Genomic DNA, 14,469 nt, shown 5'->3' with positions numbered 1-14,469 from the left:
AATCGGGATGGGTGTGTCAGAGGCAATGTGATTGACACAGGATAGAGCAGGGTTTATGGCTGTTGTATGTAGGGTCGCTATGAGCGCAAACGACTCGACGGCACATAACAACAACAACAACCATGCTTATGGTCACAATTTTTACAGTGTATAAACATTCTCACAATTTTCATTCTGTTCATTCTCTTTCTATTGCTCTAGTGTCCTTGCCTTCTCAACTTTGCTTCTGGGGACCTGTTGACTGCTTGGTCTCATACATATAATTGTTTAAAGGGCTATATTATAGGTGACACTTTTATAAGCTACTCTCATTATTTCTAACAATGCTCCAGGAGTTGACAGCATGCCAACTGACATATTTAAACAAATAGATGTTGCCCTGGATGTGCTCACCAAGTTGTGCCAAAAAATCTGGAAAACAACCAACTGGACAATTGACTGGAAGAGATCGATATTTGTTCCCACTCCAAAGAAGGGTGACTCAACAGAGTGCGGAAATTATATAACAGTATCATTAATATCACACGCAATCAAGATTGTGCTGAAAATTATGCAAAAAACACTGAAGCAGCAGGTCAACAGAGAATTTCCAGATGTGCAGGCTGGGTTTAGAAGAGGCCGTGGTACTAGGGGTATTATAGCTAGCTAATGTTAGAAAGATCTTTGCAAAAAGCAGAGAGTACCAGAGGAATATCTATTTGCGCTTCAATGATTATGCAAAGGCTTTTAGCTGTGGATCACAACAAACAGTGACTGACTCTGAGAATAATGGGAATCCCAGAACATTTTATTTTGCTTATGCAAAACCTACACTTGAACCAAGAGGCAGTAGTCAGAACAGAGGGAGACACTGCTTGGTTCAAAATTGGGAAGTGTGTCTGCCAGGGATGTAGTCTGTCTCCATACCTACTCAATCTGTATGCAGAACAGACCATCTGGGACACTGGGCTGTACGAGGAGGAATGGAGGAAGATTCATCAAAAACTTGCATTATGCAGATGACACAACCCTGCTTGCTGAAACTGAGGAGGACCTGAAGTGCTTGCTGCAGAACGTCAAGAACTGCAGTTTTCAATATTGATTGAGACTCAATATCAAGAAGACAAAGGTTCTCACCACTGGACCAACTGGCAGCACCATTATGGATAGTGAAGAGATTGACACTGTTAACAGTTTTAGTTTGCTTGGCTCCACAATCAACATTCTTGGTATTAGCAGCCAGGAAATCAAGAGACAAATTGCACTGGAAAAGTCAGTTGTCAGGGACCTCTCCAGAGTACTGAAGAGCAATGATGGTGTGCTGGAGACTAAAGTGTGCCTGATTTGGGCCATAGTCCTCACAACTGGGTGCTATTGGTAAAGAGCTGGACATTGACTAGGGATGACAGAAAAAGAATTAATGTCTCTGAGCTGTGGTGCTGGAGGAGAGTGTTAAATATACCATGGACTCCTAGGAGAATAAACAGGTTTGTTTTGGAGAAAGTGAAACAGGCCTGCTCGTTGGAGGCAAGGATTCTGAAGCTTCATCTGACATACTCTGGGAATGTTGCAAGGAGGGACCAGTCCTTAGAATGGGACATCATGTTTGGGAAGACCCTCGATGAGATGGATCAATTCAGTGACTGGGGTAATGGGAGTAGGTGTATTAGAGACAGTGAGGTTGGCACAGGATAGAGCAGGGTTTAGGGCTCTTGTACATAGGGTCATTAAGAGTCCCAAGAGACTCGATGGCACATAACAACAACTACCAGATACTTCTTGGGAGAAAGATAGGCAATCTAACCTCCTAGCAACATCCTTTGAAAAACTACTATAGGGTCAGCTAGGGGTTGGTTTTGACTCAACAGTACACAATAATAGCAAGCATCTGGCTGAAAGGTGACTTATGAAATAGCTTCTACTTCAAATTTAAGAGTGTCTTAGGGTGAAAGTTTTGGGGGTTCAGAATTCTAGTCTCTTACTGGTCTAGTAGATTTGGCCAACTTACTAGAAGAGATCTATATTTGTTCCCATTCTAAAGAAAAGCAATCCAACAGAGTGTAGAAATAATTAAACAATATCATTAATATCACATACAAGCAACATTCTGCTGAAGATTATCCAAATATGACTGGAACAGCACATCAACAGAGAACTGCCAGAAGCACAGGCTGGGTTTCGAAGGGGTCATGGTACTAGGGATATTGTAGCTAATGTTAGATGGATCTTGGCTAAAGCAGGGAGTACCAAAGGAATGTCTCTGTGTTTCATTGATTATGCAAAGGCGTTTGACTATGTGGACCAAAACAAACTGTGGCTAACTCTGAGAAGAATGGGAATCCCAGAAAACTTGACTGTATTTATGTGAAACCTATACTTGGACCAGGAGGCAGTTGTCAGAACAAGAGCAGGGGGAAAACCACATGGTTCAAAATTGGGAAGAGTGTACACCAGGAATGTATCCTATCACCATACCTTTTTAATCTATATGCAGAACATATTACCCAGGAGACTGGGCTCTATAAGGAGAAATGTGGCATCAGGATTGGAGGCAGACTCATCAACAATATGTGTTATTCAGACGACACAAGCCTCCTCACTAAAACTGAGGAGGACACAAAGCACCTCCTGCAGAAGGTCAAGGACTGCAGCCTTCAATATGGATTGAGGCTCAATGTCAAGAAGACAAATATTCTCACCACCGGGTCGATTGGCAGCATCATGATGAGACTGGGTAAAGAGATTGAGATTGTAAATATCTTTTGTTTGCTTGGCTCCACAATCAACACTCTTGGAACCAGAAGCAAGGAAATTAAAAGATGTACTTCATTGGGAAAATATGTTGTCAGAGACCTCCCCAAAGTACTGAAGAGCAATGAGGTCAGTCCAGAGACTAAGGTGAGCCTGATCCAAGCCAGGGTCTTTGTAATCACTTGCTATGCATCAGAGAGCTGGTCAATGACTAGGGATGATAGCAGAATTGATGCCTTTGAGTTGTGATGCTGGAGAAGAGTACTGAATACACCATGGACTGCTAAGAAATGAACAGGTTCGTCATGGAGGGGGTGAAACCAGGCTGTTTCTTGGAGGCAAGGATTCTGAAGCTTCTTCTGACATACTTTGGACATGCTGCAAGGGGGAACCAGTCCTGGGAAAAGGACATCAGGCATGGGAGGGGAGAGATGAGATGGACTGATTCAGTGACTGGGGTATTAGGGATAGATGTGTCAGACACAGTAAGATTTGGGACAGGAAAGAGTAGGGTTTAGTGCTATTGTACATAGGGTTGCTATGAGTCACAGGCAACTCGGTGGCACATAACAACAACATCATGTTATGATAATAATACAATCTGCTATTTATTTATATGAGTTCTTACTATGTAACAGACATGGTGCTAACCGCATCACACACATAATCTCCTTTACCATTTATCCCCAGTTTACCAAAAGTTGTTTTCGTAAGCTGATAAGTGGTAGATTCGGGATCTGAACCTGGGTCTGTGTGCTCCTATGATTCAAACTAATTAGTAGTATCAGGGAATGAGAGACCACAATGACATTTCTCAGTAATACCTAAGAACAAATTAGAGGCTAACGGGTCAGCAAATTTCAAAGGGAACACATGCTTCAACTACTTTCACTTTCTTTGTTCCTAGGGCCACAGTTCCTAGGTGGTCACAGCTGCTGCTATTTCATGGACTCCACAGTTGAGAAGCATTTACGTAAGTCCACCAATAGGCCTAAGTTCCAATTGCTCTTGACGATGAAGTATCAAATGGAATCCACCCTTTGCAAAATTTTCCAATCAGGAGAAAGAATACTAATCTATGAAAAATTACACCAGACTGAAATAACCACGTAATCCAACTACACTGTAAAGGAGAAAGAAAAATGTTTTAAACTTGTGATTTGAATAAAAATTTACAAAGAAATTAGTTTCTGATTCACTCATTTATATAGCTTTATCCCTCTGAAAAGGAGAATTTTTTTAAGGATTAGTAAAGATAAGTTGAATGCTGGCGAGGTTGTGGAGAGACTGCAACCCTTATTCACTGTTGGTGGGAGTGTAAAATGGTGCAACCACTGTGGAAGGTGGTATGGCGCTTTCTCAAAAAGTTACAAATAGAGATACCATTTGACCCAGCAATTCCACTACTGGGAATATACCCTAAAGAGACCATAACTGACATCCAAGCAGATATATGCACACCCATGTTTATTGCGGCTTTGTTCACAATAGCAAGGAGTTGGAAACAACCTAAGTGCCCATCAACAAACGAATGGATAGAGAAGCTGTGGTATATTCACATAATGGAATACTATGCTGCATTGAAAATCAAGGACCTCATGCAATATTATTCAAAATGGGTGACCCCAGAGGACATTATGCTGAGTGAAATATCTCAGTCACAAAAGGACAAATACTGTATGGGTGCCATGTTGTAGAATGAGGCTGACATCAAGGTGGGGGTAAGAGTGAGAAAAACTGGATAAATTATGTATACTGCATTGAAAACGATGAGGGAGAGAACAGTTTAAAAGTAATATATTTTAGGTCACTATGATTATAAAAGTTCGGAATGAGGGTTGCAGAGTAGAGTATACTGGGGTGAGGGTGGGGGGGGTGCAGGGGGATTGTATACCAATGAAGGAGTCTTTCTTCTGCTTTTAAAGAAGAGCAACTGGGGGTCGGAGTGGGGTGGGTGGGGAGAAAAGTGTGCAACAATGAATGAATGGAAATCCACAATCTCTGTAAATGTTCACTGAAATTAATAAATAAAAAAAACAAAAACAAAAAAAAACCAACACACCACAAACCAACTACAAACCTCACACACCCCCCCCAAAAGGATATTACATCCCCAAAGGAGAAATTTTTGTATGTGCTCTTCTACACTCATGGCTCCTAGAATTCATACTTGAAACATAGTAGGATCTCAATTAAGATTGGCTGACTAAATTTTAATAAATACATGTCCTGGAAGCAGCACAATAAAATAGCTAAAACTTTAGGAAGACAAATATAACACAGTAAAGGTAAGAATTAAGTTCTTTATACAAATTCCTATTTTCCTGAAACAGTAAAAATTCCTGCACAGATAGGAAGCCTACTCTTGCTGTTAGGTGCCCTCAAGACAATGAAAACTCAGAGACTTTACAAACAGGGGTGAGACCTCGTCCTGTCCTATAATTCGGAATCTCTGGCACACTCAAGTCCACTTCTACAGTCATATGCCAATCCATTTCATTGAAATCCATTTCATTAAAGACCTATCTCTTTCACTGATCATCTGCTTTTCTCAGCATGATGTCTTTTTCCACAGATTACAACCTCCTGGCAACATATCCAAAGTGTATCCTTAACTTTTCTGTCTTCACTTTTGTTAATGGTGGTAGAGAGACTCTGGCATTGTTGTGGAGAAAACTATGGCAAGGTGTATCCAGAGGAGCCCTGAGATAAAGGCCACAATTAAAGATTTTGCTGTTCTTACCAGGTACCTAAGGAGCAGCTGACTAATAACTACTCTAAGGCAAACCTTGCCGGATGATTTGTATTTGTGCTACTGAACTGAACGGGGACTTGGACTAATTGAGAAACTTTGTCTTGGGACTGCTGGGTTAACATCTGGATTTGTACTGGATAGTATTTTTTGCTTCCTTCCATCTCCAAATTATTTCCCTAATAAACTCCATTCTTGGAACCACAACTGTGAGTTAAATCTGTGAGTCAACAACAAATATTGGACCTCTTGCTACTGGTACGGCTCTAGAGGCACCATGGGGCTGGACTATAGGTTCTTTATCGTTTTGGCTCTGGGGTGGTAAGGAGCCATACTATTCTCACTCCCTCTGGCCCTTTCAGAGGGAGTGAGAGATCTCATGGTCTTCTGCTGTCATGTCCTAATTTATGCTCACTAACCAGGAATCTTTCTGAGAGCCTGTCAACATATAGTCTCATATTACCAAAACTCTGTTTTAAGATAAATATTTGTTATACCGATTCTACAGATAAAAGTGTCACTCAGAATGAATAATTTGCCTAAGGTTCAACTATTTGCCCCCACATCTGTTCATCTATAAAATTCTAAGCTACTAGTTAGCAGGTACCAAATATCTCACATTACTAGGGATAGTTCAATGATTCTTACTGCAATGTAACATTAAGGCAGTTTACTATTACTACCAATCACATTTTTAAAAAATTATTTATTTTATATTGGTTTGCTCATAAAGTCCGTATACATTGTTTTACACTATCCTTCATTCACACTGTGTTTCATAATTACACACCACATTTTAAGAATAAAGACTATTCCACTATAACCTTCCTTTATTTTATGGTAATAACAAATTTTCCTTTTATTAGGTCCTGGTGCCTGTCACAATAAAAAAATAAGTAGAGGTAATAAACATTACTAGAAAAGCTCTAAAGATTACGCTATTTAAGACAATTAGTGCCTCAAAGAGAGCAGGAAATGAGACTCACCTTCAACTTGACTGATTCTCCAAGTAATGTTCCCTTATAATTTGTTGTATAAGTCCAATCGTATGGTTTAATAACTTCTTTAGAGTGTTCACCCTCCGTCCTCAAACACCAAAATGAGAAGGGTCAGAGCCAGTGAAGCAGGCAAACTATATTCTACAGATACTATTAAATACCTAAGCACATAAAGCTGGCATAATTCATTAGTACAACATTTTAACAGTCTTTTAGTATATTTATGGTTACTAAACTTGGCCACATTCTGACACAGTCATTCCAATTAGACTTAAGACTATATATTGGCTGAGGACATAAAGGCCTATAATTTTTAAATCCTCCAAAGTATGTGGTATATAAAAGGCCAAAAGTAAAAAGATGCTGGTTTGATTACTAAAGAAATGTGTATACACACACAATGATGCATATGTGTGTTTATATATATTTTAATATATATAAAACTATGTGTTTAAACATATATGCAACCGTAATTATGTACATATATATATTCATTTCAGTACTCCTTAAATTTGTAACATAATCATAAGTAGACATGTTATCAAAACGAAAACCGTGAAAATAAAGTATACTACTTCTTCACTAAATCCTTTAAACAGTAAATTTTACATAGAAAGCTCAACTGTAATTTAACAATTTAATGAGATACTTTAACAATTTAGTGAGATAACTAACCTCCCTTTTATGAATGAGAGAAATAAAAAGAATTATTTCACTATGGAATTTTTAAAATTCAATAAAATGGGGCCCTTCATGCTAACAAATGCATATGATAAATATGTTTTTCAATCCTTTTTGGTTTTTGTTCAACCCATAACTGCCTCCTTTCTCACCTGCTTTCCTGCCACTCTTCAGCACAGGCTACCTTAAGCATTCCTTGGTAGTTGTTTACACATCTTAACGCATCTGTGGCATTGAACTCAATTCCAAAGCCAGACCCATGCTGGATTCTCAAAACATTGTCTCCAAACATCATTTCTGGTAAGGATGGCATATGCAATTCATCCGCTAACCTTAACAGAACCAAAAGTCAGGAAAGATTCTTTTATGTCAAGCACAATATAGTTGTAAAGTATATAAAATGCTTTCATTATCTATTCTCTATGCGTATGTATTTATGATGCTGTACTAGGTACTGGCCTAAATAAGTAAATAATTATGTAAGGCCAGATACAAGAAAAAAACAAAGCAAGGTTAAAGTACAGTATAGGGGCCAATTTTAAGTATGGTCATAGATTATGTTCTCTTAGGGAGCTCTGATGGCCTAGAGGTAAGAAGCTATCCTGCTCCATGGGAAAAGGATGGGCAATCTCTTCCTGTATGACCTACTTACTGCCTCTAAAAACCCACTGGAGGGCCAGCTATAGGTCATTTCCAACTCAATGGTACACAACAACAACACTGTGAAATTTAAGCTTCAAAATTATTCTGTTAGCTAAGGCTCAGAGAGTTCATATGGATCATTCAAATTTACAGAGCTAGCAAGGGGTAATAGAAGGTCTATCTTCATTATGTATGACATAAAAGAAATTAACCAAAGATTTCACAGGGCAGCTCGAAAGACAAAGGAAAAAGGACATTAACATGTTGCCGCAAATGACAGCAAATGTGTTTCAAAGCACAGTCATCAATTTAAAAGTGTTAAAATTCAGACGTTCTCAAGTTTAAAGAAATGAAAAACAAATTCAACTTCTGAGTTGCATTATTAAGAGATGTTAGGTGCAAAATCTTGAATGATCCTGGAAACATTAAAAGAAGATAGAGGGAATACACAGAATTATACAAAAAAGAATTGGTCCACATGGAAATACTGTAGGAGGTTATCATATGATCAAAATTTTGGAAAGAACTTTTTGTTTTCTGCATGGATGATGGCATCCCACAGCTCATCTGGTCTCTGATTATTAGTGTGTAATACCTCAAACCCGTTCTTAAGGTGGTTTTTAAATTCAAGTGACAAAGACCCAAGCTCAGATTCTGGTTCTTGTGAATTTGTTTTCATTTTCTTTACCTTTAGTTTGAACTTACACATGAGTAGGTGATGGTCATTTCCACAGTCAACATCTGGCTTGATTTTGACTGCTGATTCTGAGACTCCTCCAACGATTCTTTCCACAGATGTAGTTAATCTGATTCCTTTATAGTCCATCAGGTGAGGTCCATGTGTATAGTTGCTATTTGTGTTTCTTTTATAAAAAGTATTTGTAATGAATAACTGATTGTACAAAATTTAATCAATCTATCTCCAACCTCATTTCTGTAACCACATTTTCCTTGTTCCAGTGTTTGCATTCCCTCACCAATTACTATTCATGAATCTTGACTGTTTGATAGATTTGAAAAGTTGGTAGAAATTTTCAGTTTCCTTCTCTTTGGTTTTAGTTGCTGGTGCTTATATTTGAATGATAGTTGTATTAAAAGATCTTCCTTGTATGTGTATGGATAGTATTCTGTCATTCACAGCACTGTATTTCAGGATGAATCTAGCAGTGGTCTTTTTGTCTATGAATACACACTTATTTTGTCACTTTTTCATTTCTGACATAGTAGATCATATTCTGATTCAAAGGGGCCAGTGCCAATCCATCTCAGCTCACTAATGCCTAGTATGTCAATCTTCACATGTTCAATTTCATATTTTACATTGTCTGATTTTCTTACACTCATACTGCGTTCTTATTCTTGGTGGATGTTTGAAAGAGTTCTCCTCATTTCCCTTCCAACCTGCAGCTTCTGCCTCCAGTTTAATACCTAATTGTCTCACTGTGCTCTGGTGTTCGTGAAGTTTACTTACAGTTAAATAGCTATTTAAAAATCCAGTAATCTTAAAGATAAAAAAGGAAAGAACATCCTTTAGTCTAGTCAAAAAGCTGTCATAGAGTGCACTCAACTACTGTACAATATTCAGGTCCTTTAGCATTTCAATCAAAACCTACTGAAACTTAAATCACGCATATGTTAGAGCCATATTATCAGGAGGGGTCAGTCTTTGGAAAAAGACCTCATGTTTGGAAAGAGGAAAGGTCAGAAAGAGAGGAGCACCTTCAAGATGGATGGAACCGTTACTAACAATGGACTCAAGCATGTCAAAGATCGTGAGGATGGCACAAGATAGGGTAAGTTTCAGATGTGTTGATAATAGGGTTATTGACAACACTTAACAACATAACCAAAGACAGAGCAGGAAGAAAACCAAAATGGATGTCAAGAGACTCTGAAAATACACTGGAATGCCAAGAGGAAAAAATCAAAGGAAGAAATGATGAAGTAAAAAAGCTGAGAAGGAGATTTCAAATGGCAGCTCAAAGCTAATAATATTTTTAAGAATTATTAAAAAATGTGCTAAAAGTTGAAGTGAGAACATCAAAGGGCAGAACTTGCTTGGCATTTCTCAAGCTGAGAGAACTAAAGAACAAATTAAAGTCTTGTGCTGCACTAATTAAAGATGTTATGGGCAAATGATTCAGGAAGCACCAAAAGAAGATAGAACCCTACAAAAAAAATGGCTGACAAGGAAACATATGAGGTAGAAGTATATGATCGAAACAAATGGGAATGAAGAAGCCCAACACCTTTGAAAGCACTGGCAAAAAATAAGACCCCAGGAATTAATGGAATGCCAATTGATGTGTTTCAACCAAAAGATGCAGCCCTGGCAGTGCTCACCAGGTTGTCCCAAGAAATCTGGAGGACAGTTACTCAACCACCTGACTGAAGAGATCCATCATTATTCCCAGTTCCAAAACAAGGCGATCCAACAGAATGTGAAAATTATCTGATAATATCACATATAAGCAAACTTTTGCTGAAGATTATCCAAAATTTGGTATATGGACAGAGAAATGCCAGATATTCAAGCTGGATTTAGAAGAAGCCGTGGTAGTAGAGATACTACTGCTGATGTCAGACAGTTCTTGGCAGAAAGCAGAATAACAGAAGGATGTCTATTTGTGTTTAACTGACTACACAAAGGCATTTGACTATTTGGATCACAATAAATTATGTCTAACACCGAATCCTAGCATATACTCATTGTATAAATAATACTCAGACAAAACCTATACCAAGACTAAGAGGTTGTTGTCCCAGCAAATCAAGGAAGCACTGAATGGTTCAAAATCAAGAAAGGAATGCATCCGACATGTATCCTTTCTCCACACCTTTTCAATCTATATGCTAAGCAGATCATTGAAGATGCTGGCCCTTATGAAGAAGAGTGTGGCATTAGGATCAGAGGAGGACTTTTCAACAACCTGCATTATGCAAATGACACAAAATTGTTCAATGAAAGTAAAGAGAACTTGAAGTACTTGCTGAGGAAAATTGAGGACTACAGCCTTCAATATGAATTGTATCTCAACATCAGAAAACAAAAATCCTCACCACCAAGCCAAGAGGCAGTAACATGATAAATAGAGAAAGAACTGAAGTTATTAATTATTTCCTCTTACTTATATTCACAATCAACACTCTTGGCACCAGCAATCAAGAAATCTAAAAATGCAAACAACTAATGCTGGCGAGGTTGTGAAGAAACTGGAACCCTATTCACTGTTGGTGGGAGTGTAAAATGGTGCAACCACTGTGGAAGGCAGTATGGCGCTTTCTCAAAAAGTTGGAAATAGAAATACCATTTGATCCAGCAATTCCATTACTGGGAATATACCCTAAAGAAACCAGAACAGCCACCCAAGGATATATATGCACACCCATGTTTATTGCTGCTTTGTTCACAACAGGAAAGAGCTGGAAACAACAAACAAATGGATAAAGAAGCTGTGGTATATTCACACAATGGAATACTATGCTGCATTGAAAAACAAGGAACTCATGAAATATTCTACAAAATGGGTGACCCTGGAGGACATTATGCTGAGTGAAATATCTCAGTCATAAAAGGACAAATACTGCATAGTGCCACTGTTATAAAATGACCTTGGGTTTGGGGGAAAACTAAGAAAAGAGGAGATAAAGAATATACATTGCATTGAAACAGATGAGGGAGAGAACTGTTTAAAAGGGATATATGATTAGGTATTATCTGCATAACAAGAGCCAGAAAAAGAGCTGCATAGTAAAGTGGACTGGGGGCCATATTGTATAACAATGAAAGAATTTTTTTTTCAAAGAGAAAAGAGAACTGGAGGAAGGGGTGGGCAGGAAAGAAAATGTGCAACAATGAATGAATGGAAATCCAAATCCTCTAAAATCTTTCATTAAAATCTCAATTTAAAAAAAATAAAAAGATGAACTGCATTAGGAAAACCTGCTGTCAAGAACCTCATCAGAGTACTAATGATATCAGTCTAAAGATTAAGGTGCGCTTGATCCAAGCATGGTATTTTCAACTGCTCGCTATGCATCTTAATCTAAACAATGGTGAAGAAGACAGAAGAATCGATGTGTTTGAGTTGTGGTGCTAGAAGAAGAGTATCAAATATTCAATGAACTGTTGAGAGAAAAAACATGTCTGCCCTGCAAAAAGTGAAACCAGCATACACTTTGGAGACAAGGATGGTAAAAGTCTCTCTCACATACTGGCATTTTGTCAGGAGATGCCAGTCCTTAAAGAAGGACATCATGTTTGGAAAGGTGGAGGGTCAATGCATGTGAGGAAGACGATTAACAGGATGGACTGACATAGTTACTGTAGCTATGGGGTGAAGTGTGTTGGAAATGTTGAGGTTGGCTCAGGGTAAGACAAGGTTCAGAGTTGTTCATAGGGTCACTAAAAGGCACAGTCAACTTGGACAGCACAAAACAACAAGGAGGAGGAAAGGTGGTTTTGTGATAAGAAGCAATGCTACTAATCAAAAGGCACATAGTTTGAATCCACTTTCAGCTCCACAAAAGAAGAATGGGCAATCACAACCTCTGAAAACTGATAGAGGATCAGGTATGGGTTGGTTCCCACTCTATGGTACATAACAACAAGAACAAGGAAAGATAAGGAGACTTGGGTGTACAATGGCTAAGCACATGACTGTAAATTCACCAGTTCCACAGGAAAAAGATGGAATGGTCTGCTTTCATAAAGATTATAGCATTGGTCAAAAACTATCAAATGGGGAACCGACAACCTCTTCAACAAAAGGTGCTGGCAAAACTGGACTACTACCTGCAGAAGGCTGAAGAAGGATGCACACCTCTCACCATACACAAAAATCAACTCAAGGTGGATCGGAGACCTAAGGGTAAAGCCTCAATCCATAAAGACCATAAGAGACAAAATAGGCCCAAGCTCAGAAGGCCTAGCCCATAGTATAAAAAAGGCTGACAAATGTAGCCAGAAATGTACAAACAAGGTAAGATAAAAATGGTGAGTAGGAACTTTGAAAGATTAAATCCCTATGCACATTAAAAACATTTTCCAGCAGTGTGAAAAGAACCTACTGACTGGGGAAAAACATTTAGCAATAATATCTCATACAAGGGTCTCATAAAAATAGTTTACAGAATCCTATGGGACCTTCACAAGAAAAAGAGTGATAACCCAATTACAAAACGGGCAAAAGACAGAGAAAGACTTTTCAGAGAAAGACATTTGGATGGCCGACACATGAAGAAATGTTCAAGTCACTGGCAATAAGAAAGATGCAAATCAAAACCATGAGGTATCTTCTCACCCCAGTATAGTTGCAAAGTTTAACAGGACAGCAAGCAATAAATGTCAGAGAGGATGTGGAGAGATAGGAACACTCATAAAATGCTGATGACATTGTAAAATGGTACAATCTCTCTGAAAGGCAGTTTGACGTTTCCTCAAAAAGCAGAGCACAGAAATACAATATGATCGAGTTATTCTACTTCTTGGAGAATACTCCAAGAAAATTAGGACTGAGACACAAACGGCGATTTAAACCAATGTTCACAGCAGTTTACACACCATCACAAGACCATGGAAACAGCCCAAATGTCCAACCACAATCAAACGAATTGTGAAACTGTGGTACATTCATATAATGGAATACTATGGAGCCCTCAGGAGCAATGATTTAGAAAATTACATAACTTGGGAGGGACTGGAAGGCATAATGCTGAGTGAACTAACTCAAGTTCATGTAAGGACTGTATAAGGCCATTAGAAGGGTGAGGACAAGTGGGGGGAACGTGTTAATTATAGGGTCACACAATTTGATGGGTGGAGGGAGGGGTGGGTAAAGGAAAGGGAAAAGATCCAGTGTGAAAAACCAGGTATACAAACTTTGTAAACTTGTATAAAATAAACATTTTATTACAAGAAGACCATTATTGTTGAAATAGAAAGATAATTAGTAAAACATGTAAGAGGATCCAAAGGGAGGGGGAGGGTTGGAGCAGGAGGGTGAGGATGGGCAGTGGGGGAAATGACAGGGTCACACAATCGGATGGATGGGTGGACGGGTGGGTAAAGGAAAGTGAGATCTGGCAGGTATCTGGAAAGACATGGCCAATGGTGGTCATAGTTCAATTAATTTTATAAAATGTAATAAATCAGAATGTATGAAACACAATGTGATGAAGGATAGGGTGAAACACAATTTATGTATGTAAACCAATATAAAATAAAGATTAAAAAATTATAGTATTGGTGATCACATAGGGCATTTTTACTCTGTGCTATATGGTCACTCATAATAGATGGAGAAGAGAATGAGTTTGTAAACAATTACAAATCAACACTCATAACACCAGTAATCAGGCAATCAAAAGACAAACTGCATTGGGAAAATCTGCCGTCAGGGACCTCTCCAGAATACTGAGAAACAACGATGTCAGTCTAGAGACTAAGGTGTGCCTGATCCAGACCATGGCCTTCACAATTACTTGATATACATCAGATAGCTGGACAATGACTAAGGAGGACAGAAAAAGAACTGATACCTTCAAATTGTGATGCTGGAGAAGAGTACTGAACCATGGTCTGCCAAAAAAACAAATAGGTCTTGGAGAGGGTGTAATCAAGTTTCTCCTTGGAGGCTAGGAGTCTGAAGCTCTGTCTCACATACT

General features: G+C 38.6%; 1 protein-coding gene across 1 annotated transcript in view; it reads right to left on the bottom strand.

The window, feature by feature from the left end:
- TIPRL (TIP41, TOR signaling pathway regulator-like (S. cerevisiae)) overlaps positions 1-14,469 on the bottom strand; it is a 47,286-nt gene that overhangs the window by 27,092 nt on the left and 5,725 nt on the right. The window contains exons 2-3 of the mRNA XM_006887405.1: positions 7,314-7,493; positions 6,469-6,568 (exon numbers count right to left, since the gene is read on the bottom strand). Coding sequence (XP_006887467.1) covers positions 6,469-6,568; positions 7,314-7,493 — 280 coding nt within the window. The remainder of the gene's footprint in view (positions 1-6,468; positions 6,569-7,313; positions 7,494-14,469) is intronic.

The sequence above is a fragment of the Elephantulus edwardii genome, unplaced genomic scaffold, assembly GCF_000299155.1.
Source record: "Elephantulus edwardii isolate Elephantulus edwardi_28Jun2011 unplaced genomic scaffold, EleEdw1.0 scaffold00057, whole genome shotgun sequence".
NCBI lineage: Eukaryota > Metazoa > Chordata > Mammalia > Macroscelidea > Macroscelididae > Elephantulus > Elephantulus edwardii.
The sequence above is the reverse complement of the archived record's forward strand: the minus strand, read 5'-3'. Positions and strand labels throughout refer to the sequence as shown.